Source organism: Colobus angolensis, unplaced genomic scaffold (genome assembly GCF_000951035.1).
Source record: "Colobus angolensis palliatus isolate OR3802 unplaced genomic scaffold, Cang.pa_1.0 Scaffold5, whole genome shotgun sequence".
Classification (NCBI taxonomy): Eukaryota; Metazoa; Chordata; class Mammalia; order Primates; family Cercopithecidae; genus Colobus; species Colobus angolensis.
In genome coordinates this window covers 26,332,928-26,358,092 of record NW_012118487.1, presented here as the reverse complement: position 1 = coordinate 26,358,092, position 25,165 = coordinate 26,332,928, and the positions used below count along the sequence as shown (strand labels likewise).

Sequence of the window (25,165 nt, the reverse complement as noted above, 5' to 3'; positions counted from 1 at the left end):
TCGGCCATCTTGCTCCGCCTCTCAGCAAATAGTATTATTCACCATAGTACAAATTTAAATACACTTTAAATGTCTGTTAGCAGTAGAATGGATAAATACAAGCCTGATACTCAAATATAGTAAATTCTAATTATTTATGATAGTTCCTCTATAAATCGTCACTAACACTGCATTACTGAATACTGATTTCATAAAGGAAGTGAAGAGTTTTGATCTGTTGAGCTTTTGTTCATATTATTGTAATCAACCAATCAATGCATCACCTTGTTTTATGTATGTATCTGTCTAAAGACACCTTGTTTAATACACATTGTTAACTGATGAAGATGGAACTCACGGCCAACAGCATTACAACTCATGCCTGAACAAAGCTTACCATTAGGCGCATCACAATCTTCTTATACTTGGGAACTCTAGACAGCACTTCAACACTATGTGTGGAAGCCGTTTTAAACAGCAAAATTGTCAAAAGCACAGATTTTTTTTAAAGGTATTAAATTGAGCATGGAAAGAATATTCATTTAGAGTGTGAAAGTTAAAACAAGAAGGCAGAATATCTTCTTGTTCAAATACAGAGGGGCATGTGTATATTTAGCAATAAAAAAGTTTTCACATCTAGGTATGCCCACAAATGACCATAAAATGCCATGGTTATAGATAAATTTAAGCAAGTAGGTAACTATAAATACAGAATCCACAACAACGAGAATCAACTGTAATCAGTTTCTTCACAGCAATAAAACAAAGAATTACACTAGCAACAGCTATGAACAAAATGATCTTGCAATCATAATGTAAAGCACAAATAGCCAGATTCAGATTGTGAATATCATATATATCCATTTATGCTCAAAATCAGCCAATATTTATATGTGGTAATAGAGATCTACATAATAATTTCCTTCAAATAGGTAGTATCTAGAAGGAGTAATATAAGTAATTATTATTATAATAACATGGTCATAAGGAGAACGCATTTGGACTGTGCCCCAATTTATCAACCTATAAAAATGTGTTAGATACTAAACTGAAAAATCTCCGCAATCATGATTGTATCACATTATTATCTGCTTTTCATTTTGTGAAGTTTTATAAGTTCCCCTAATATTTCATAGTAATAATAGGCATTTTAAAAAACTAATACAGTTTATGTAATTACCATATCACTTGAACACTTTTTATTAATCTTTTCTATTTTAAATGTTTCACCATTATTTGAAGGTGGAATTATATGAATAATAAGTGATGTTAGCTCTTCTCACTTTTGAACATCACTTAGATAATTTATATTCAGTGAGTATAGTTCTCTAGTTTGAAAACTCAATTTAAGAACCAGCCTGATTATTTTTAAAATATATTTCCAATTTTAATCCACCAGCAAGGAGTTTTGATAATTCCAAATCGAATGCTTGTAATTTGTGTTGGCCTATGTTGTAGCTGAAATAAAAATCCAGCCTAGTCAAAATCCCACAGCCTCAAAAATCAGAAACAAAGAAGTGAAATATACAGCAAATTTTTTTCTCACAATAAATATCAGACCATTAGGTTGTATATTCATAATAAATGTGTAACCTCGGGGCCTTAGGGTTTTCTATTAGAATAACTATTCATCCTTTTACTTATGATTCTACTGCTCATTCTCATATTAGAAAGTGAACCATTAGGCCAGTTATTCACCGTCAATTTGTAAACCTGGAAGTGCCAGCTCTTCATAGCAGAAATATTTTTCATGGTTGTATTTGTGAAATAAGAAACACATAATAAGCAATTGTTAAATAAATACAGAATATATGGATGAAGTGCTACATGGGTGAATGGGTGAATGGATGGATGGATGGATGGATGAATGAATGAATTCATGTAAAGTTGTTAATGACTTTTAGAATGTGTAGTCCTACTTTGAACATCTTAACACTTTTTTGTAGTGCTAGACAGAAATCAAAATCGGAGGTTTAATTTCAAACCAATATTGACTGAAAACTTTCTCTGCAAATGAAGGAATGTTTTGGGTCTAGTCTCCCAAGAAATTTTGATAGGAAGCAGGCATATGGCACCTCAACATGCCAGGGTCTACTATAAATGCTTTACATGCATTATTCATGTAATTCTTAAAATAACTTCACAAGATACATATATTTATTATTCCCATTTAACAGATTGCACATATCTCATAAAACTAGTTAACTTACTTTTCTCCGAGCTGAGAAGCAAAAGATGAAAATAATTAAGGGACCAGACTGACTGGATATCAACCCTGCACTTCACCTTGGTTGTTCTGCAACTGATTTCAGGTAAAGAGCATGGGCTGCAACAGTTAGTGGCTCAAACTTGAAGTATGAATTCAGAGAATTGTGAAAGCATGACCATGGCAATGTTTATTATAGATTGCTTTCTCTATCTCTAACATACTTACATATTATTTATTTTACTACTACCTAGCAAATTCTACTAGGTTACTGTCATCTAGTGAAGCCTACGATTGTCTTGGTCTTTATTAAGAATAAAATAAGGAGGCCTCCATTCCAGTTCTATAATGATAAGCAGGAATGTCTTAATTGGCCTCTGCCTGCTCTGACTGTGCCTTCCTTGCTCTAGATAGAATACGCAGCTGGGAGGGATATTTGTGTGGAGCTAGGCAGGTTAATATTACGAAGTGTTCGTGAATTTAATTTCTGAAAACAAAATCTTACATTATCTCCTGAATTCATTAGGCTTAAGGAACAGAATGAGAGAAGAGTTTGCAGAAATTGCATAAATTTTCTAGTTATCCAAGTATGGAAACATATTATCAGTGACAATCAAGTTACCTGGAAAAGATTACTGCAATAATATAAATTTTTTTAAAGATTTACTTTTCCACAAGTAGTAATTATTCATACCTGAACAACTTTTTGGGACTGCACATCAACAATAAGGACTCTGTCCAAAGTTGGCTGTGCAACATAAATGAACTTGTCTTTGACATTAACAGCTGATGCCCACACACACCTCTGAACTTCATCTCCCTCAGCTTTGGGACAGACTTCATCCTGTAATTTAGGAAAGATAAAATGAAATTTATATCTTAAATTAGAACATATACCTGACAATATCATGGGTAAAATTAATGTTTCATTCTCTACTACTTTCAGCATCAAATGTTAAATGTATATATAAAGTTTAATTAATAGAACATACTTCAGTTCATTATGTATGGAAAGCAATGTAAATGAGATTCCTTTAAAGTACATTTTATGTTCTTAATTACTTATTTTTCTAGTAAAATGCAGGTCTTTCATTTTTTTCCTACTTGGTTATAACTCAGCAACTTCAAAATGTCCAACATCTTTCCCCAAATTTTCCCAGTCTCAAGTTTCTTTAACAGAATAAATGTCACACTTAAAGTATATTCTGAGTTTTTCACAACATTAGTGGCTGTCCTCATAGCAAATTCATAGTTTTGTTAAGTCATATAATCTTCTGGAAAAGATTTCAGGATTCTTTTAATTTCTAGTAAATCAAAGCTTAGATAAATTATAATAAGGTAGTTATTCTCAATGGTTGTTATATTTTTCAATCAAGGTCAAATTTTATAAAATCTTCCAATATTCCCAAAGCTTCTTATTCTGCTTCCTTACCCTAGAACTGCCTTCTGGTTGAAGATTGCATACTTTGTGTTAGATGACCATAAATGAGGCCAAAAAGCCCCTCTATTTCCTCTTTTTCTTCATATTGTCAAAAAATGATTGCGGAAGAGATACATAAGCCCTTGTGATTTATCCTGGGAGTCACAGCATAAGTAAAAGTGTGTGAAGTGTTTTCGGGTTTTCTTTTATGCACTGTTATATTACAGTTCGAAAAACCACAAATAAAAGAGACTGGTTAAAATGTACATAAAACGTATGTGCAGGCCAGGTGTGGCGGCTCACACCTGTGATCCCAGCACTTTGGTAGGAGAGGCAGGAGGATCATGAGGTCAGGAGATCGAGATCATCCTTGCTAACATGGTGAAACCCCGTCTCCACTAAAAATACAAAAAAAATTAGCCAGGCGTGGTGGCGGGTGCATGTAGTCCCAGCTACTTGAGAGGCTGAGGCAGGAGAATGGCCTGAACCCAGGAGGCGGAGCTTGCAGTGAGCTGAGACCACGCCACTGCACTCCAGCCTGGGTGACATAGTGAGACTCTGTCTCAAAGAAAAAAAAAAAAAAAAAGTCTGTGCAGTAAGAAAGAATTATTTATATAATAATAATATAATGATAAACAATTATTCCAGTATTTCTTTTGAATTTTTGTCTGATAATTAACAACTAATGTCTAATTTCATTTATTTGTATACTCCAGTTATTATCTCTAAGCTAACTTACGATAAGACTATTTTTTCTAATCTATATAAAAACATTTATTTTGCAGCAGAGATACCATTCAGCATATGTATTTAATAATCATAAGACAAAAATCAACTACACTCTCATTATCAGTATCACTAAGCATTTATTTTTAAAGATAACACTGATAGCAGTATACCATATTTGACATTGAGTAACCACATTGAACAACTAAAAAATGTAACCTTTCTCAGGCTGTATAACCATTGTAGGTGGTTTTCCTTTTTGCATAAAATTTGGTAATTAATGTAAATACCAAAGCATTTTGCAATGAGACATCCAGTGTGTGGCCTGCTGTTTATGTTCTCCAAATGTCAGATCTAATTCAGGAAGGCTCTGGAGTGTCCATTAATTTTTAAGATCTGGTTCAGTATTGCATGGTTTAGGAACATAAAACAATAGTGTTCTCCTCTAAACAGCAGAGATTGTTCTAAGCTTCTAAGGCATAAGTGGAAAGACTGAAAATGAAGCATGCATTGTATGGTGTTTCAGGTAGTCCTGGATTTGTGAAATTAATTCTGTGTACCATGGCCATTACAGGTGACTATTTGGGAGGTCAACCTGAGTAAAGTCCTTGGCACTCTTAAGGAGGTAACCCAAACCTGGAGGCAGAAGTCTGTCTTCACTACGTGCTTAGAATGCAGTATTATACTTTCATTCACCAATTCCTACTGACACACTGTTTTCTAAGACAACCTTTTCTTCAGAAGTATACTTAATGTCAAGGACAAGAATCTATTTTGTGAGAAACAAACACTAGATAAAATATGTACTTGAGAGGCATGAAGAAGTGGGAAAAAAGTGGGAACTAAGGTTGGTGAAAGGGTCTGAATACAGGGAAATTGTTTACAAATTCTTCGCCGTTGTGTAAAACCTGCCAAAATAATGAAAAGTGTGAGCGACCTGACACATAACTGTCAGCCAAACAACTGCTGAACCACGAACGATTTCCACCCCTTTGTTTGCTACAGAACTATTCAACAGTAAAATATACTGCTCTGCTGGGAATTATTTTCTATTTGGATGCTGTCCCAATAAGACATCTTTGACCAGACTTACAATCATTTTTACAAAGCCATTAAAAGTTTCCTGACAGTAATCCTGGATTTTCTTTGCTTTGCTTTATGATATTATTTCTAATTATATTATTTCTCACTTTACAATAGCACTCTCTTATTTTCTCATATTAATATTTATTTCTATGGAAGAAAAATAGTAGAGGAATGTTTTTAAACATGACTTAGAGATTTAATGGGACAAAAAGGAGACACAGAATCCAGAGATGAAAAATAAGATTAAGATAATACATACTGATGAGGAAAGCTGCCAGAGATTATATCAAAGAGTATTATTAAATCACTTTTACGGAAGTGTATACTAACATTTAGAGTGAACAGAAGTAATAAGGTATAAACTAATGGAGATGAGAGTCCAGGAAAAGACAATTCTAATGTATATTTAGAATTTATTTCTTTTGGATCTTTTCCATATTTAATCATATATTTCCTACACATGTATTATACTTTCCCAAAATGTTAAAGAGTAGAAGTTATATCACTACTGATGGTATAAATTTTAATTAGCATTTTAAATAATGTTACTAATATCTGATTTGCTAAGCTAAGGTAAATCAAACAGAATCATATATACACTTGTCTTCTACTAGGATGTTGCCATTTTCATTTATTAGACTAATTACCTATTAAAAATACTTTGCCTTAAAATCTTTAAATTCCAATCTTTCCTTCCTTCCTCTTCATATTCTCCTTCTCAGGTCATCCTGCATCATTCCTAAAGACAAGTATTTCTCACAAACACGTCTATTTTCGTTGCTTCCACCTCAATAAGTTGTTGTCAGGACGACCTCCTCTCATCCTTCTATCTAATCTTAAAAGATATGTCCACTACTCCTTACTTTCAGAAAGACCTGCCCTCAATTTTTCTTATAATTTTAACTATTCAAGTATTCAGACATTAACATTGCCCCATAAATTTAAGAAACACTTCATAAAACGACTTCAATTGAATTAATATTTCCATTTCAATCATCCATCTAATTATCTTCAGACTTTTGAACAACCTTTCTTCCATTTCCCAACCTTTCACTCTAAACTGACCATGCTTCAAACAGGCTTTCATGACATCATCTATTTTAAAAGATATATTTTCAAAGTCACCAGTAGCCTCAGAATTTCCAATTATTATCCTTTATTTCTCATTGGAAAGCATTTATTGAGAGCTTACTATGTGAAGAATATTGTGCAAAGCTATGTTTGAAAATGAAAACATGAATATGAGAGAATGCTTGCTTTCAAGTTGCTTGTAATTTCGGCTGCATTTAGCTGTTTCAGACACTTGATTTGTCATAAAAGGTTCTTTCATTCTTGCAAGGCAGAGATTCTCAAATAATGGTCCCGCAGGCCAAATTTGGCCCACTTCCTAATTTGGTATGATCCAGAAACTAGGAATGTTTTCTTTATCTTTTAATGGTTGAAAAAAAATTAAAAAAAGGAGTACAATTTCATGACAAGTAAACATTATATGAGATTCAAATTTACAGAAATGAAGATGTATTATAAGCCAACTACACCTATTCATTTAAATATTATGGCATCTTTCATGTTATAATGACAGACATATGTCCTGAAAAGTCTAAGATATTTACTTACTATCTTGCCATTTGCAGAAAAAAAAGTTGCTGATCCCATTTTAGTATACATTCTGACCTTAGTTATCATTTTTGTCATATTATTTAAATTCTTTCTGCCTGTGGTGGCTACTTTATCTTCAGTTCCTGGATGTGGCTTCAGAAAAGTCAAGGCTTAGACTTTAGTTTTCTGCTCTATTTCCTTTACATTAAATTCCTCTGAAAACTCATCCATTCTGATTGCCTAATTACTATCATGGTCAGGTAACACCCAGACACTAATCCATGGCCTTGTCATTCACCAGACTTTCCTCCTCTGTCTTCTTCTAGGAAAATTGTTGAACAAGTGGTTTCAAACAGAGAGATAATACAGAACAAAAAAGTACACTATCTTAAAGGAAGTATTAAAGTTGATCCAAAACTTAATGAAAGAAATAAACCAAAGAAAGGATGAAATACTTGCATTCCTGAACACAAAGAAAGTGATTTGTATTAGAAAAGTTTTAAAAAACTGAGTAGTTCTATATAGTAGGAGACTATTGAATAGAAACATAACAAAATAAAATTCACAATACAAATATTCCAAACTTATATATTGAACATAAGTATAGTTTATATGTCAAATGTCTTGTCTTTTAGAAAACAAAATAAAAGTAAATGTATGGACTTCGGAAGATGGGGAACTAAAGCACTGAAAGAGCCATTAATTAAATGCTAATGAGGCTGGATACAGCAGCTCATGCCTGTAATCCCAGCACTTTGGAAGGCCAAGGCAGGTGGATCACTTCAGGTCAGGAGTTCAAGACCAGCCTAGCCAACATGGTGAAACCCTGTCTCTACTAAAAATGGAAATACAAAAATTATCAGGGCATGGTGGTGCACACCTAAGTAATCCCAGGCACTCAGGAGGCTAAGGCAGGAGAATGGCTTGAACCCAGGAGGCAGAGGTTGCAGTGAGCCGAGATCGCAGCACTGCACTCCAGCCTGGGCGACAGAGTAAGACTCTGCCTCAAAAAAGCAAAACAAAACAAACAAAAAACCCAGTAAATATCTGGTTCTCTGCATAATTTGGATTACCAATGCATTCTGTAATTTATGTGAATAAAAACAAACTGTCACTGGTATCATGAAGAATGCAGAAATACAAATGTGATAAATAAGGTGGCCTAACATGTATATATCCAACTTGGGTTCCGAATTAGGGAGCCTTGGAGATCCACCCATGTTTGTTATGTAGACACTGTTAGACAAGTACTGAAAGAAAACAGATGTTGAGACAAAGGAGGGGAGAAAGGGTTTGGTGTCTTAATATATCATTAAATAAAGGCATTTAAGTCTGAAAACTTCTGGAAACACTGCAGGCCTGGGTCTCTCACTGATCTAGTTAGTAGTTATGATAGTTTCGCATTGTTTTAGCTTTATGCTTCTCTACCAATCAGGTTTCTAAGACAGGCAGAGAGTCCCTACCCACTTTTTGTAACTGAAAATTGAATTGGGATTTTTCTCTTGGTTGCCGATGTGTGTAAATTAACCACTCTCTCTGTTCCTTCCTGCCACAAATAATGTATAAGATTGCCTCATAGGAAATAGAGCCGTCAACATAATCCTTTCTGTTTTCTACAGTTTCTTTTAGTGCCCCCTCTTTTGTAAAAAAATAATTAATACATTTAGTATGAATTTTAATTAATTATAAATGTATAACTTTTATATCCATTGTTCATCAACAAATGTCCTGTCCATCAGCTAGAACATTCTACTTAATATTTCATGAAAAACAATGATTTTCCACAGCTATTGAAAAGCACCCCAAAATACTTTGTCAAATTATTTTCAATCTATATTTGGCAGCCAAATTTCTAACACCTACATAATTCATTCCTAGCTTCGAGGTGTTTCACTGATTTTCTTCTTGTCTGAATTTCCACAGAATTTTTATTTTGTGACTTATAATTTGGCAATGAATGATATATTATATTTCCAATTAAAATGTTAGCCTTTGCTATTCCTGTATTTCTACATTTCCCAAACATAATGCTGAAGGTACAATATTTGCTTAGTAAATACGTGTTTAAATGTCACTTATAATAGCCAAAAAAAAAAAAAGTCAATAAGTGGTGTATGTTACTCAATCACGATGTTAAACACTATGCAATGTCATGCAGAATCATTGAGAAACTGAATTCTAGAGTAGTACTAATTAAAATGTGGTATGTAAACTGCTGCCAGTTGACATACAATTTGCTACCAAGCTGAGGATTGCATAGACATTGAAATTAACCATTGAGAACCTTTTATAGCAATTTGACATTGCCATAATTTCCCTGTATGTTATCAGTAGACCTATCTAATTTAATAGTATTTAAACCAGTTTGAGTGTTGTCAAATTTGCCTGGAGGATTTCATGTAGTGAAAACTATCCACTGGTTTTTACAAGAGAAAAACAGAATGAGCAAAAATCAGTGATTTTTTTTCTCCCACAGAGTTTAGGAAGCACTGATTTTGTGCTTTTTTATTGTAGCTCTCTCTCTTTCTCTCTTTCAGTCTTTCTTTTAAGTATATATTTTTAACTGAAGCTGTCACAATCTGAGTCTATTGCTGTAAATTTTGAAAGTGAATAATAAAATACTTGGAGAAAAAATGTTCATTTTGTCAAATGCAAGGAATATAAATAATTATTCTGAATGAGGATTTATTCAGTTTGTCATAAATCAAGACAAATACAACACAGTTACTTTTGTACTGAATTAGAATATTCAGGTTTGGATTCCTAGGATATATTTATAGTCATGTAGAAATATTTGTCTATATACACACATGATCAAGGGTGAACTATTTGTGAATACGCTAGATATAAATTCCTTTCAATATCGCTTTGCAATATTGGAAAAAATCAATGTTACAAAAACGCATTGAACAATTTGGTAGCATTGAATAGTCTCCTCATTTGGCCATTTTTTAAAGCACTGAGGATAAAATACTTTCAGAAATTTTTTAATTGCTTATAATCAAAGCAATATATTTTTTTCTAAAATGAGATATATTAAATTTACCCCATTCAATTTCTGATTTCACTTATAATATCATAAGCAGTCTTTCTCATATTAGTCAGAATATAGGTAGTCATGGTAACTTGGGGGCTGTATTTGCCTGCTTTGTGCTACATGGACACACTGCTATGTAGCATGATTTTGCTTTAGGATATCGAGGTCCAAAGGCTACATTACAGAATTGTTTATTCTCTCTTTTAATATATTATATCTTTCAGCAATACAATAAAAACAAAGCTTATAACACTATGCTATTATAAGCTGAGCATTGTTTTCTCTTTACAGATAGCATATTAGAGAGGTTAAAAATAACAGGATTTGAGGCCAAAGAGACCTCAGTGTAATGTCCAAGGGTGCACTTATATTATCTGTGCAAGCAGACCTGTTGAGGCTTGTTACCTCATTGGTAAATTGGGTATAATAATATTAGCTATCACATGGAGTTATTGTGAGAAGTACATACAATCATATTTGAAAAGGTCAAGTGATCAATAAAAGTCACCTCCTATTTTCATATAGAAAATTATCGATGTGCTACATTTGATAAACACTGTAACAGTCTACATATTTTTGATGCAAACTTTAAAAAAATTTACCAAATGTTTTGGAAGGAAGTTTGCTGTGCATGTTCAAGAGATTTAGAGAGCTACTTTAAATGTGGCATGATTATTGCATATAGGGCAAGGAGAATTTTGCTCTAACTGGTGTTTGGCAGTTCTGTGACTGAGCAAATCACTTGATCTTTCTCATTTCTTTACCTGAAAATCGAGAGGATTAAATCAGAAGTTTGTCAATTTTTTTAAGAAAAAAAAAATTATTTGAATTATTTCAACTCTGCTTAAATGTAAAATGTTATAGTGGTTTATAAAAATATTGAGTTAGAAAAGAAAAGCTGGTTTAAAAAGACACAACTGTAGGGTGTTAAATTTCAAATGCTTACAGAACATAAAAACCAAATTCTAGATGCTTTGTGAATGCAGGACTAGATGGTTGCTTTTCTGGCTTTTATAGTTATTGTAAAGGAGCTGAAATCCTAGCTAGGGGGAAGGTCCAGATGCCATTAGACACTGAGAACAGGAAAGGTAGGCAGGCACTTAATGTCTGTTGGGAAAGGCATATATTTGAATAGTAGGAAAAGCAAATTAAATATCAAGACAAAAGGTCTAGAGTTAGGTCCAAAAAGTAGTAAATAGAGATTGACAGAAGGTGTTGGAATTGAAACAATATTAAAGCAAAAATAATAGAAAACGACTGGATGGATATTGGTAACTGCAAATTGTATGAACAATGAGGGTTTATGGATCAAACTTATTTAAACCTAGTATGGGTAAGTTGGAATTAAAGAATTAGATGTGTTTGAACTTTCCTCGATATGATGAATATTTGAATTGTATAGGAGCAGTGATATTCTTTCTTTAACATGTGGCACACAGCACAGTTAGTAGGTTGGTTAGTGAGGGAAAAAAAATAAAACTAAAGAAAATAATTACCACGTAATTCATGAAGTTAACTGACCACCAACTGTTGATTAATAAATTCTTATCATGAAAAAAATCAATAAAATATTTGTTTTAAGTGCCAAAATTATACATCTTTCTGTACAATTTTTCTGACAATAGATATCCAGCCTTTTTATTAAACATTGAAAAGAGGGAGTTTGGGATACTTTCTTAATGCAGCTTTTAAAACATGGCTGCAGGAATTAAAATGTAATTTTTGTTTGTTTTTGTACTTCAGTCCTATATTGTAGAATTCATTTTCTCTGCAGGATTTTTCATTTAATAGGTTTTTTTAATTTCAAAATCTGCATTATATTTGTTTTATTCATATGATCAGAAAACAGAGACATGAATTCTGTTGAAATAAAAATTCTAGTTTTTAAAAGACATTTTATATGAATTCTAGTTGGATTTAATTTACTCTGATTCTCTGAATTTCTAATATTATTGTGGAATTAATTTCATTATTTCTTATCGTTACAAATTCATAAAACAATCAAAAACAAACTTTTAAGGAAAAATGTCATACAGTTTGAAGATGGAGCATCCGATATAATGCAAGTTCTCCTTTCTCCCCCTTAAATGTTTCTCTCTCCTTTTAGTAATGACACATGAGTTCTGATAACACATGTTGTATAATTTCTATTTTTGGGAAACTTAATTGAGGAGTGAGACAGGTTTTATTAATTACTATTCTAGATATGCATATGTAGGCTTTCCCTGTGATTATCTCACTCTGCCTACGAACTAAAAAATGTTGACATGAAAGGATAAATCAGGTGGATTTTGTGATTGTTAGAGTATCCACATTTGATTCAGTACAGTATATCACTTAGGAATTAAACTTTTTTTTCCCTGTGGTACATAATCTCACAATACAGATGGTGCTTCTTTCTTCCATCTTTCCATATTGTCTGGTACAGAAGTGCCTTACATGGAACAAAGGCTTAATAGGGTTTACAAAACTACAATTGACTGAGAAAATTACTCTGAAATGAAATCACTTTATCTTTAAAAACTATAAATGTTTTACAGAGATAATTATATGTGTTTAAGTTTTAAGCATTATTGTTATTCACACATAAATTTGTTCTACATAAGAATAAAGGAGCTTTGCATTTGATTTCATACACTTATCTGGTAAAGTAATATTGGACAAAGAATTGTTATACATATATACTATTGCTATGTTTTATCATTTAAAGGAAACCCATAAAAAAGATTTTTTTTTTTTTTTAAGATGAGTCTTGCTCCTAGTGGCATGATTTTGGCTCACCGCAAGCTCTGCCTCCCGGGTTCACGCCATTCTTCTGCCTCAGCCTCCCGAGTAGCTGGGACTACAGGTGCCCGCCACCTTGCCCGGCTAATTTTTGTATTTTTAGTAGAGACGGGGTTTCACCGTGTTAGCCAGGATGGTATCGATCTCCTGACCTCGTGATCCGCCTGCCTCGGCCTCCCAAAGTGCTGGGATTATAGGCATGAGCCACCACGCCTGGCCAAAAGATTTGTTTTTTAAAAAGCATCATTTACTTAAAGACTTTGGCTCTGTACCTACCTTCATTTGAGATGAAAACATAGAAATAAAAAGCACATTATCTTTGTCCATTACATTTATAACTATAAATTTATTATCATATTTATAAAATACTACATTTTATCTGGGCTCTTTTTTTTACTGAAAATTTAAATAGGATTCCAGGTCACATTATCCATTTTAGGAAAATTCTTCAGAGTAACAACTTGAAAACAATATTGAGAATTCACAAAACCTGACCCGGTGATTTAGTTCAGTGTAAATCCTTAGAAATATATACAGATTATATAATCAGTATGCTATTATTTAATCCTATCTTTTAATTTTTCAAGTAAGTTCAAAAGGGAGCTATCGGCTATTAGATATCTTTTGTGAAATTATATTAGCTACTGTTTAGTGAAAATCACAGATTACAGAGTTAAGTTTTGAATGTAAATGATACTAGATATATACATTTTTAAACATGTAATCTTTCTCCTTTGCTCCTATCATAAGGAATTAATTTTTCACTTTAAAATAGAGATGGGATAGAGCTGATTGCTTCTTTTTCAGGATGGAAGCAACAACACTTAGGAGAGAGCCAACAGGCCGGGCGTGGTGGCTCATGCCTGTAATCCCAGCACTTTGGGAAACAGAGGTGGGCAAATCACCTGAGGTCAGGACTTCAAGACCAGCCTGGTCAACATGGTGAAACCTCGTTTTTACTAAAAATACAAAAATTAGCTGGGCGTGGTGGCACGTGATTATAATCCCAGCTACTGCAGAGGCTGAGGCAGGAGACTGGCTTGAACCTGGGAGGCAGAGGTTGCAGTGAGTCAAGAACACGCCACTGAAATCCAGCCTGGGCAACAGAGTGAGACTCTGTCTCAAAAAAGAAAAAAAGAGAGAAAGAGACAGCCAACAAATAGATCCCATTCCCCATTCCAGCAGTAGTTGCATCCTTGAAATGTGTTTTATGTTAAATTTTCTTTAAAGCTATACAAATGAGATTTATAATAGGATTATACAATATGCAGCCACATACCAATTTCATCTTCCTTTTACCCTTCTATATCTTTAAGACAGTCTAGTTTCCTGATCTTTTGAAAAATATTTAAATTAGGAGAAATTCAGTAGTATTATTTCTCTTTTTGTGCCCTCAGTGTACATCTGTCTATAAGAGCAACCATTACACTTGAGTGTGCTTAAAATTTATGGATCTGTTATGTTATTATTTTTTCTCCCCTGCCTATCACAATGCTTGACACAAAGCAAATTCCAAATACGGATAAACAAGTAAACAAACCTCCATGCATAAGTGATATTTTGGAAGTCAATATTAAATGGGTCAAATTTAGATCTCATCTATAAACTACTGTAGAGGCATACTATGAAATATTTATTTTAAAATATAGCCAGAACATAACTTCTAGTACACCTTTCTGTTAACATGTATATATGCATATATATGTAATATGTGTTTACATGAAAACAGCGGCTGCTTTAATTCTGTTGTTTTCTAAAATTAAAAAAAATAGGTGGACAGCATAGCTCATGGCGCAACTATGTTTTTGCTTGGTAAGTTCTAGATGAAATATTGACTCTGCCATTAATTTGCCAAGCAACTTATAATATGTCCTCTAAAATTGGATCAACAACATTTTGAAAATAAATGACTAAGGTAGGAAAAAACGAGTTATAATGAGCAATAAGTTGGCAGCTTATATACTTATGAATGATAATTTTGAAATTTAAGCTATTTTCATTGTAATTCTTATTATATAGTTCTTTCTTAATTTCCATGCAGACAACATGGTATATAAAATAATTATATAGTACATAGAGAAATGTAAAAGTGTTTTTAAATACTGAAGAGTTAATTTTTAATATTTACCAATAGAAACATTTAGTAAAATAAAATTGAAACACAGTTTCCCGTAGTATGCTTTCCTTCCCTCACCACCTCCAAACTGATATTTGTGACTTTTTTAAAATATGGAAAAAAAATTTAAAGAAATGGATGTCTTCACTGTTAAATTGAAATCATGAGAACTATTGTTGAAATATCAAAAGTAAACAATGAGAAATGAAGCCAGTATTCAGAAACTTATAGTTAAATGAAAATTTTTAGAAATGTTGAGAAAAATAAAAGCTAAAGATTTAATCATTAAATTGTAAATCTAACCCATGAGTATGCAAAATAATTACATAATTTTCAATATATTTAGGAAGAAAAAGTTATTAGAATTGTATAAGCAAAATTATTGTCTTTCATAGAGGAATACCAATAGACAATATTTAATATTGATAATTTAAGAAATACCATCGCTAACTACCTTTTTTAGTGATTAAATGTAGCAATTGATCTAGCTGGCACTAGACACAGGGAAACATGAAGGAATAATATATTGTATTTATAATAAAATATTTTGTTTTATTTTATATTTGCCATGAAAATTACCTGGAAAAAATAAGTACTTTTTTGTGTGAAAATAAATCTTAGATGAAAAGACTAAGTATTCTTTATGACACATCTAATATGATAGATTTGTGTGATTTTGTAAATCTCAAGTAAAAGGTTTTGATGTTTAAATATATTTGTATCAATATTTTTTCTGTCAAAATCTTCAATTTTACCTTTAAGAAGTTTCTATTGAAAAATCTAAATAACCTTAAACACGTTTATTTGTAAAGTGTGTGGAATGCACTTTTACATGCATGTAAGTGAGTCCTTGTTCGTCACATAAAAATGTTGTCGATGGATTGTCTGAGACACACATCATTCTGATCACATTCATCCAAATACCTTGGCTACTTGTTAGCGATAATCTCTTGAAAGGACTTCATAGGCTGCTTGGCCTACTTAATAATGCTATACAACTCTATTACATTTATGAGCTTTCCACTGTTGTTCTCCCCAATTTTAAGCTTACATATTAAAGCTTATCAGAAACACAAAGTGAGAATTATAAAACAGTGTGATTATTCAGGAAGCTTTATAAGACCTCTTTACATCTACTATGTCAAGCACTGATTTCTTAAATTCATTTCTTTTTAAATCTACAGAATAATTCTTCTAAGGAATAGTTAGAAGTAGTTTACATTCCTCTCTTCAGGAAGCTCTATGCAGGATATCATTGTAACCAGAAAGGGACGAAAGCTCACATTGTTACCATTCTATAACTCTCTGTAAATTAAGCCATGTTTGAAAAGAGACATCCTGAGGAAAAAAAATAAATAAATAAGTGAGGAAACATTTTGATTCCGCTTCTGAAAGATGGTGGTGTTGTATTCAAAAGGTTACTCACTGGCTTCACGGGGAAATGGATTGTCTGCATCATGTAAAGAGGCTGGTATTTCAAACGACTGTTTTTGAGGACCAAGTTTGCAGAAGTATAACTGGACTAGAAACAGAGCAAGGGAACTGATGGACACCCTGAAGATTGCTTTGCTTGAGATAAAGGTCAACAACAGTAGAGAAAGAAATGTGGACCATTGAGCTTCCCAATTTCTAATCCCAGTTTCAATTTCTTGAAACCTAAGTATTCTGGACATTACAAACAACCTGTTCCTATGCAAGAATTCTTTTCTAATGGACTGGTAACAGTAGTTTATAAAGGTAAAATAATTTTGGCTTGTCGAAACTCCAAACCTGGATAACAGACATTTTAGAGAAGACTTACATCAGACTCCCTGTATAAAGTATAATGAGTTCAGTTCTACAGTTCAGTATAATTTAAGTTAGTATTAAAACCAGGTATAGGCTGGCTGAGATGGCTCATGGCTGTAATCCTAGAGCTTCAGAGGTTAAGTCAGGAGAATCTCTTGAGCCCAGGAATTAGAGACTAGCCTGGGCAACCTTGTGAGGCCCCGTCTCTACAAAAAAATTGAAATTAATTAATCAGATTCAGTGGTGCGCACTTGTAATTTCAGCTACCCAGGAGGCTGAAGTAGAAGGATCCCTTGAGCCCAGGAACTCAAGACTGCAGTGAGCTATGAATGCACCACTGCACACCAACCTGGGCGAAAGAGTGAGAACTTGTTTCAACAAAACAAAACAACAATAAAAACAAATCAGTAATAGATCTTTCAGGTTCCACAATATAAGACATATGCATAATAAGACACATGGTTTCCTTTAAACTTATTTTAGGATCCATTAAATAATAAGGAATACCATGGCATATGTGAAGAGCAGCAGCTAGATCTGTAACAAGCAAAGAAGGTGACTGAATGAAAAAGTGTCAAAGAATAAAAGAGTGATAGATGAGGATGGAACCGTAGTAGAAAACCAGAAGAGTAACCAAGATGGTGATCTTGGGAACGCTTGTTTTTGAGCCTGTAATTTTAAACATTTTTCCAAACTCCTTTTCAGTTTGAATCCTGAATCCATAAGTCTGAAATAGAATTCTATTTGCTTGATGTTCATACTCTAGGTGACATGATGAAATCATGTGTATAACTGGGATAAATATAGAAATAATCGTATCTAATAAAGCTACATAACGAGATGGAAAAAAGACGAAAAATAACTAAAAGTCTGTTGTATATATTCCTCACCAACTCACCATCAAAACCTGAAACCTAATGTAATCTGACATTACACCAAAATTGAGTTTTTATTTGCAGCAAGCACAACACCATTTTCTGAGAGATTTGATTCTATACTCTAAATATATCAGGTCTTATCTAAACTTTATTGATCAATGAGTTATATTGGGAAGTACACTGCTGCTCTCTCTTAGTGGTGACCATGAATTTGAAAAATATTATATTCATATTTAATCCCTTTTCATGGGAAAAAATGATTCCAAAAGACTCATTTCCAACAAGGGCACTCAAGAAATCTGTCTTCTAAAATGAAACACATTAGTGTTTTTTTCGGTACTAAAAACTCATATACAGTGCATTTACACAGGAACTTATCGCTACGTGATCCTGAATTAATAGATCCATGAGGTTATAGTCACTCTGAAACAATTCAATGATAAATTACTCTATGAAACATTTTTGACAAACACATTGAAAGAAGAATATTGTTTCATGGCAATTGTAAATTAAGGAGAAGTATTTAGGTGGAGAGATAATTAGATGTATACATTTTTAAACTTAGAGAATGCATAAAACAATGAATAGCTAAGGCTTAAAGCAATGGAATTTTTGTTAAATTCATTTAACAAATGTGTCTTGGCCTGTCATGTGTAAGACATTGTACCGAGCGTGTTGAGAACACAAACACTAATCAAACTTAATCCTTGACTACAACAGACAGGAAGATGTGATGGTTGATTTATACGTCAGCATGGCTAGACCATGGTGTCCAGTTGTTTGGTCAAATACTGGTCTAGATGTTGCTGTGAAGATGCTTGTGAGGTGATTAGCATTTATGATTAGTTGACTTTAAGTAAACAGATTACCCTCCATAATGTTTATGGGCCTCATCTACTCAGTTGAAGTACTTAAGAGCAAAGGCTAAGGTTTTTACAAAAAGAAGAAATTCTACCTTAAGACTTCAACATAGAAATCCTGCTTGAGTTTCCAGCCTGCTCCATGAATTTAAGATTCAAGACTATGACTTCAACTCCTGTGTAAGTTTCCAGACTGACAGTCAGATCAGTAGATTGTGGACTTAAGCCTGCAACATCAGCTCTTATCTGAATTTCCTTGTGGCTGGCAAACCCTACAAATTTTGGACTTGACATATCCCACCTGCAATTGTGTGAGCCAATTCCTTAAAATAAACATATAGGAGATAGATAGAGAAAAAGATAGAGATAGAGATAGAAATCAAAAGACAGAAATAGACGGAAACGTAGTGGTAGAGGTAGTGGTAGCAGTAGAGATAGAGATAGAAATGGAGAGCCTATTGATTCTGTTTTTCTGGATAAATATTTTCTGATTACATAATATTCAACAAATTTCTCATGAAATTACTTTGTAATTAGAAATATATTCTTAAGAGAATGTAGCACCAAATAGCTTCCATACTCTGAAATTTCCATCTATCTTGTTTTTAAATGTAGAAAATATTACCTTCAAGTAAAAATTATTTACTTCAACACTTATTCTCAAAGCATAACATGATCAATGCGCTTCTCATTCTATTGCTGTATACTTGTATGTACATGACAGTATTTGTATATATATATATTCCAATTATTTAAGCTTATTTTATATTAAAGAATGAAAAATGGCAGAGTAATATAAAAGGAATTTAATTTGCTCTAGCCTCTTTTCATATATATGGCATATAATAATTACATAAGAAATATATTTCTTTTATGTCATGAGTGTTTCTCCATATATTTTGCATTTAAAAATCATAAGCAGAAATTAGTTATAACAGTTCCCCTTTTTATATTATTCTTGGTGCTTTACAAAATGTTGGTCACCTTAAATTTTGAGCTGTATTTTAATTTCAACATCCAATGCAGTAAAAATGTTATAAGTATTTTCAAAACCAAAACACTATTTGATAGTTTTCTCCCTTCTTAAAAATGCAAACATGCTTTTCTTTTTACTCCTTTCATTGCTCTTCCATAAGAGTACAGAAACCTGTATAAACATTTTAATATAGTATGGGAATGCAAACTTTCCATCCTTGCATGTAGTTTTATGTAGAAGTATATGTTTCTAAAATAACTTCATATTCTCTAATATTTATCTCACACACAATATGACTGTAGATTTCCAGGGGCTATGACTGATATAATCCGATATAGCAGATTAGTTATTAGTAACTAGTTACCCCTGCTTTGTCACTGTTGGTGTATGTTTGTGGATAAGGGTTCATTGGCTGAAGAAAATAAGTTAAAGTTGTCATCATTGATATTTGGTTTCTATTTCCTCTTTAATATTTAATTTCTTATCAGAAAATTATACATAGTTTGTATATGTAATTTTTCTCTGTATCTATTATATATTATGTATATTTATTTATCTATGTAGGTATACAGAAATCTATATGTATACATAGAGAGCTGTGTACATCACATTGCTTTGTCCTACATCTCTACGTCTCTATGTATGTGTATATACATATATATGTATACACAGACAAATACACATATTTAATTGGATACACAGAGAAATAATATGTGCATGCATACCTTGTTTTTCTTTTTTTTTTTTTTTTTTTTTTTTTTTTGAGACGGAGTCTCGCTCTGTCGCCCGGGCTGGAGTGCAGTGGCCGGATCTCAGCTCACTGCAAGCTCCGCCTCCCGGGTTTACACCATTCTCCTGCCTCAGCCTCCTGAGTAGCTGGGACTACAGGCGCCCGCCACCTCGCCCGGCTAGTTTTTTGTATTTTTTAGTAGGGACGGGGTTTCACCATGTTAGCCAGGATGGTCTCGATCTCCTGACCTCGTGATCCGCCCGTCTCGGCCTCCCAAAGTGCTGGGATTACAGGCTTGAGCCACCGCGCCCAGCCCGTTGTTTTTCTTTAGTTGTTTTAGGAGGACATCTGAGTATTATAAAGCTTTAAAGAGAGAGAAATTCAGGTAAATAATGCTCACATTGTTGTTGCCCTGACATGTTACAAAACTGTCACATCAAATTTTAGCTTGTTTTTTTAACTTGAGATTCCAAATTATTAAATTAACTCACCCAGAGCTGTCAAGAAATGTTCTGGGAAAGCAAAGCATGCTCTTTAAGACTTGAGTCACATAGTAATGAAGCATTTACTGATACCCTGAAATAGCACACATGTGGTGCAGGAAGAACATTCTTTGCCTCTAAATTTGCAAATCAAATACCTGAAGTGATAGTTTTGTGATGAAAAGTATGAATTTCACAGCCTATCTTATTAGTATTAGTAATTGAAGTTTCAAATTCTGTGATATAGCCAAGACATATATGTTATTAGGTGCAAAACTGCTATTCCTGTAGAAATCAGAAACACTCTCCTATAAAATTATTTTGTTCTGATCTAAATAATAATATTTATATTGAACACCACACTACCTATATCTGCATGTTAGTCTATATTTCTTATTCAGAATGTTTTCGTAAAAATATGAGTGTGGCTTAAATTATTTCTTTTATCAGCAATAATTTGTTTTTATTCATGTGTTTATGTATTGCATACATATATGCACAAAACACAACTTATTCAAAGACTGACTTAATAACAATAATGTAAGATTATTAAAAAAAAAATAAGGTCAGGTGAAGTGGCTCACGCCTCTAATCCCAGAACTTTGGAAGGCCAAGGAGTGTGTATCACGAGGTCAAGAGTTCAAGATCAGCCTGGGCAACATGTTGAAACCATGTCTCTACTAAAAATACAGAAATTAGCCAGGTGTGGAGGCAGATGCCTGTAATCTCAGCTACTTGGGAGGCTGAGGCAGGAGAATTGCTTGAACCCAGGAGGCAGAGGTTGTAGTGAGCCGAGATCGCACCATTGCACTCCAATCTGGGTGACAGAGCAAGACTCTGTCTTAAAATAAAATAAAATAAAATGTGCAATTTAAGATTTTTTGTATGTATAATTGTTATAACTTAACCAAAATGCTAAGAATTTTACTTAATAATTTAGCCTATGGTTGAAATATTTTTAAATAAAAGGACACTGTATTTGTTTGTCATACATAATATCTAGGAAGAAACTGACCTATATTATCTCCTCTCATAATTTTTTTCCTTCTTTTCATTCTAGGGCATAGATTTAAGGTATAAATTATTGTCTCCATGTATTAGTATATGACAGCAACACTGCCTACTGGTAGGCTGAAATGAGGAGTTGAAAACATTTGATATTTTTCCTTATTTATCTTAATTGTCCATTCCATTGGGACCTCATGAAGAATGAGATGAAGAATAAAAATGGTTTTACATTTATTAAGCATCTAATATACACCAGCTTCCCACCAGATTATTTTCTTTTATTTTCTTGAAGTAAATATTACCTATAAATACAGGAGGTATTCTAAACTGGAGAGCAGGCAAAGCTATTGCAGGTCATGTTCATCCTGTTATTTCGCTTTTCTTACCTTCATTTTAATTACAAGCAAATATTTAGGAATACATAATATATTATTTTCCTCCTCAGATATAAAACCTAAAAAGAATAACACCGAATATCATGGGTTTCATAATTTTTTTCCAACACAAGTCTCATATATGTATAGGTTTTGTTATATTTCCAAAATATAATTCTACTTAACAAAATTTCTGCATGAAATGTCAAAGGAACTTTTTAGATACTTGCCTGAAATCCAAGGAGCTTTTCACTAGGCTTAATGTGCCTCTGAAATTCACATTCTATGGGTTGTATCACTTTGATTCCATCTTCATAAAACACATAGAACATGTTCCCAATTCCCAGACCTTAGGAATAAAAGCACATTTAAATGTTCAAAATATAATTATCATAAACCTTTACAATCAAAATTCAGTGCCTCTCATATCTTTATCAGGGGATCAGTTTTCGAAGTTGTGTGATGTTAATAAAGCGAACCATATGGGACCCTCACTGTATACCCACACCACTTCGTGATATTACGCAGACACTACACTTCATTCTTCCTGAGCTGCAATTTAGTGGTTTCTTTAATATAATTAAATAAATGTTTCATAGTTTAAAGCAATTATAAATAGGGATATAAACTCTTGATACATAGATTATGTTGGATACCTTCCTCACTTAATGTACGTGTTGATTAAGGAATAAAAGCACTTTCTGAAGAATCAAATTTATTTTACTACTTTTATTAGAGTTCACTAGGAAAAGTTTACTTTCTTTGCAGGAGTTTAGTTCATATAAAGATTTTTAGGAAGAAAAAGACCAAATGCCCTAGATTTTGGAGAATAAATGTTTTCTTAAACTAATTTTTGTCAAAATAATTCTAAATAGAGATCTTACATATTAGTTTTAATATTGACAATTTGGGAGGTCTATTTCTATACCTTAAACCAAATGAAGATCTTTGAAAAATCTTAATTTAATGTTTCAATCACACTTTTCTTTTTCACACTACAGATCTGGATGTGTGGTATCGCAGAAATTCATCTCCCCCGACTTTCTAAATCCATGTCTAAATGGGTGCAGGAGGCTAGTTTGAAACATGTGTAGGTTAACTAAAGCCTGAGCCCAGGGAACTTCTGCATACTCATGAACACCTATTCTCTTTGTTTCCTCTGCTTCTCTTCTGTTCCAATGTGGTCGGCCCCGAGCTCTTACAATCCTTCCTTTTCTGGTCCTCGCCTATATAGCTCTTTTGACCTGTTGTATTGGTTTACACAGTCAAATTTATTCAATATATTTAGATCTTACATAATTCAGTGATAGCATGTTTTCTTTAAAAGATAACAATAATGTTAAAATCTTGATTGGAAAATCAAACCATTTTTGCTTACAATGTTTACATTCTAAAAACATCTGTAAAGGGAAAGATTATTTAAATAAAAAATAATTTTATAAGCATTATTATTATTTTTTTCAATAATGATCTCCTGCAAGGTTCAGCCTGGGCTTTCCATCTATTGATAAACACAACAACAGTTTGTTGATTTGTAAAACATATGTGTTTATTGAACTTAAGTCATATTTCATCTTACATCTTATATGTTTCTAGGGAATAAATACTTATGATTATAAATAATAGCTGACTACTAAATTTTATTTTATTTTTCCATATAACTATGTATCCATATATTCCTAAGATTTAGAGAAAAATGTGTACAAACTATTACTTCATTCGTGTTTATACATAGTCTGCATACAATTTTTCTTTTGGCACATGAAATTATTTATAATAATACATATATACTTTAAATGACTCCAGGTTGTTTGATACATCTTATTATTTTATAAATAATTCTCAGTACTTCTATTTTAAGAGATGTAAGCTTTAATAGTTAATTCTCCATTATAATTCCAGAGAGCAATACATAAAGATGGAATATTCCTGAAGAGTAGCAGAAGTGGCAAGAACTCATCACATTTTTTATAAAATACAATTTAGTAGTCAGCTATTATTTATCATCATAGTTGTGTTTAAAGGAATATAAATATTACATGCACAAAAGAGAAAGCCGAAACAAAGCACATAAGTATTTATGCAAAAGCTTTTTAATTTATATCAGCAACACCCCCATGCAAACACTAACAAATCAATAACTATCAATTTAACATTATTGGTTTCTGAATATTGTTGTTGAAACTTATAAATGTAACAAAGCCATAATGTGGTGTCTGATTTTCATTTGTGTCTGTTGCATACTATGTTTGATTTTTATTACTAAGCTCTTAACATTTTTCAGTGAATGTGACTACCTTTCTTTAACTTCGCCAAAATACTATTCGACAATTATGAATTTGAATGCATTTGGGCCTGACAGCTACTTTAAAGTCCAGATTGTTTGTCATGTTTCTTGAATATTTCCTTCCCTTACTGCTATGCATACTTTTATTAGGTTGTGTTACCGTATTCTACACAGAAAAGAGTCAGTGGGATTCCACGATGATTTGTTGCACTGGTGGATTTTGTGAGCTATATTTTCCACTAAATACCACTTAATCCATCCAAATCACTCTTTCAGGTTCTAGAGTATATTTTCTTGCTTTTTAAAATATGAATTACACATGAAAACTTTTACAAAGCATAAACTACTTTTCAGGTTACAAGTTACTGAAGAAATACAGATACTATTAGTTAAGATTTAATTTTTTTATTTGACTCTTTTCAATGAGACTATAACTTCTTAGTGCTTATGAAACAGTAATGCCAACAAATTACTAAATATAACTAGATTAATTAAAATAGCAATTATAAAATAAATGCCTATATATTGGTAACTCAGTTTATGAAATAAAACTTTTCATAAGACTCATTCATAAGACTTGATATTTTGCCATTTACATTTTTGCAAGGCATTATTTTCTTCCTCAAAAGTTTTATCTAGAATTGTTGCAGCAGAATTTATGATCTGAACATATGACTTGATATGTTTCTTTTTCAATTTGCTGCTTTGATATTGTGCACATATAAATTTATTAAGATTATCCTCAGCAAAGAGGAATATAAATGACCTGATGATGGAGATGTTGGAAACTGAAGACAAGTATGCACATTTTCATTTGGGACATTCATTA

The 25,165-nt window shown here is 32.6% G+C and overlaps 1 protein-coding gene across 3 annotated transcripts in view; it reads right to left on the bottom strand.

Annotated features, from left to right (window-relative positions):
* Nucleotides 1–25,165, bottom strand: part of FSTL5 (follistatin-like 5) — an 817,862-nt gene that overhangs the window by 95,682 nt on the left and 697,015 nt on the right. For all 3 annotated transcript variants that reach the window (XM_011959691.1, XM_011959692.1, XM_011959693.1), the window contains 2 exons: nucleotides 22,280–22,398; nucleotides 2,880–3,029 (listed from right to left, as the gene is read on the bottom strand). In XM_011959691.1, the coding sequence (XP_011815081.1) occupies nucleotides 2,880–3,029; nucleotides 22,280–22,398 (269 nt within the window). The remainder of the gene's footprint in view (nucleotides 1–2,879; nucleotides 3,030–22,279; nucleotides 22,399–25,165) is intronic.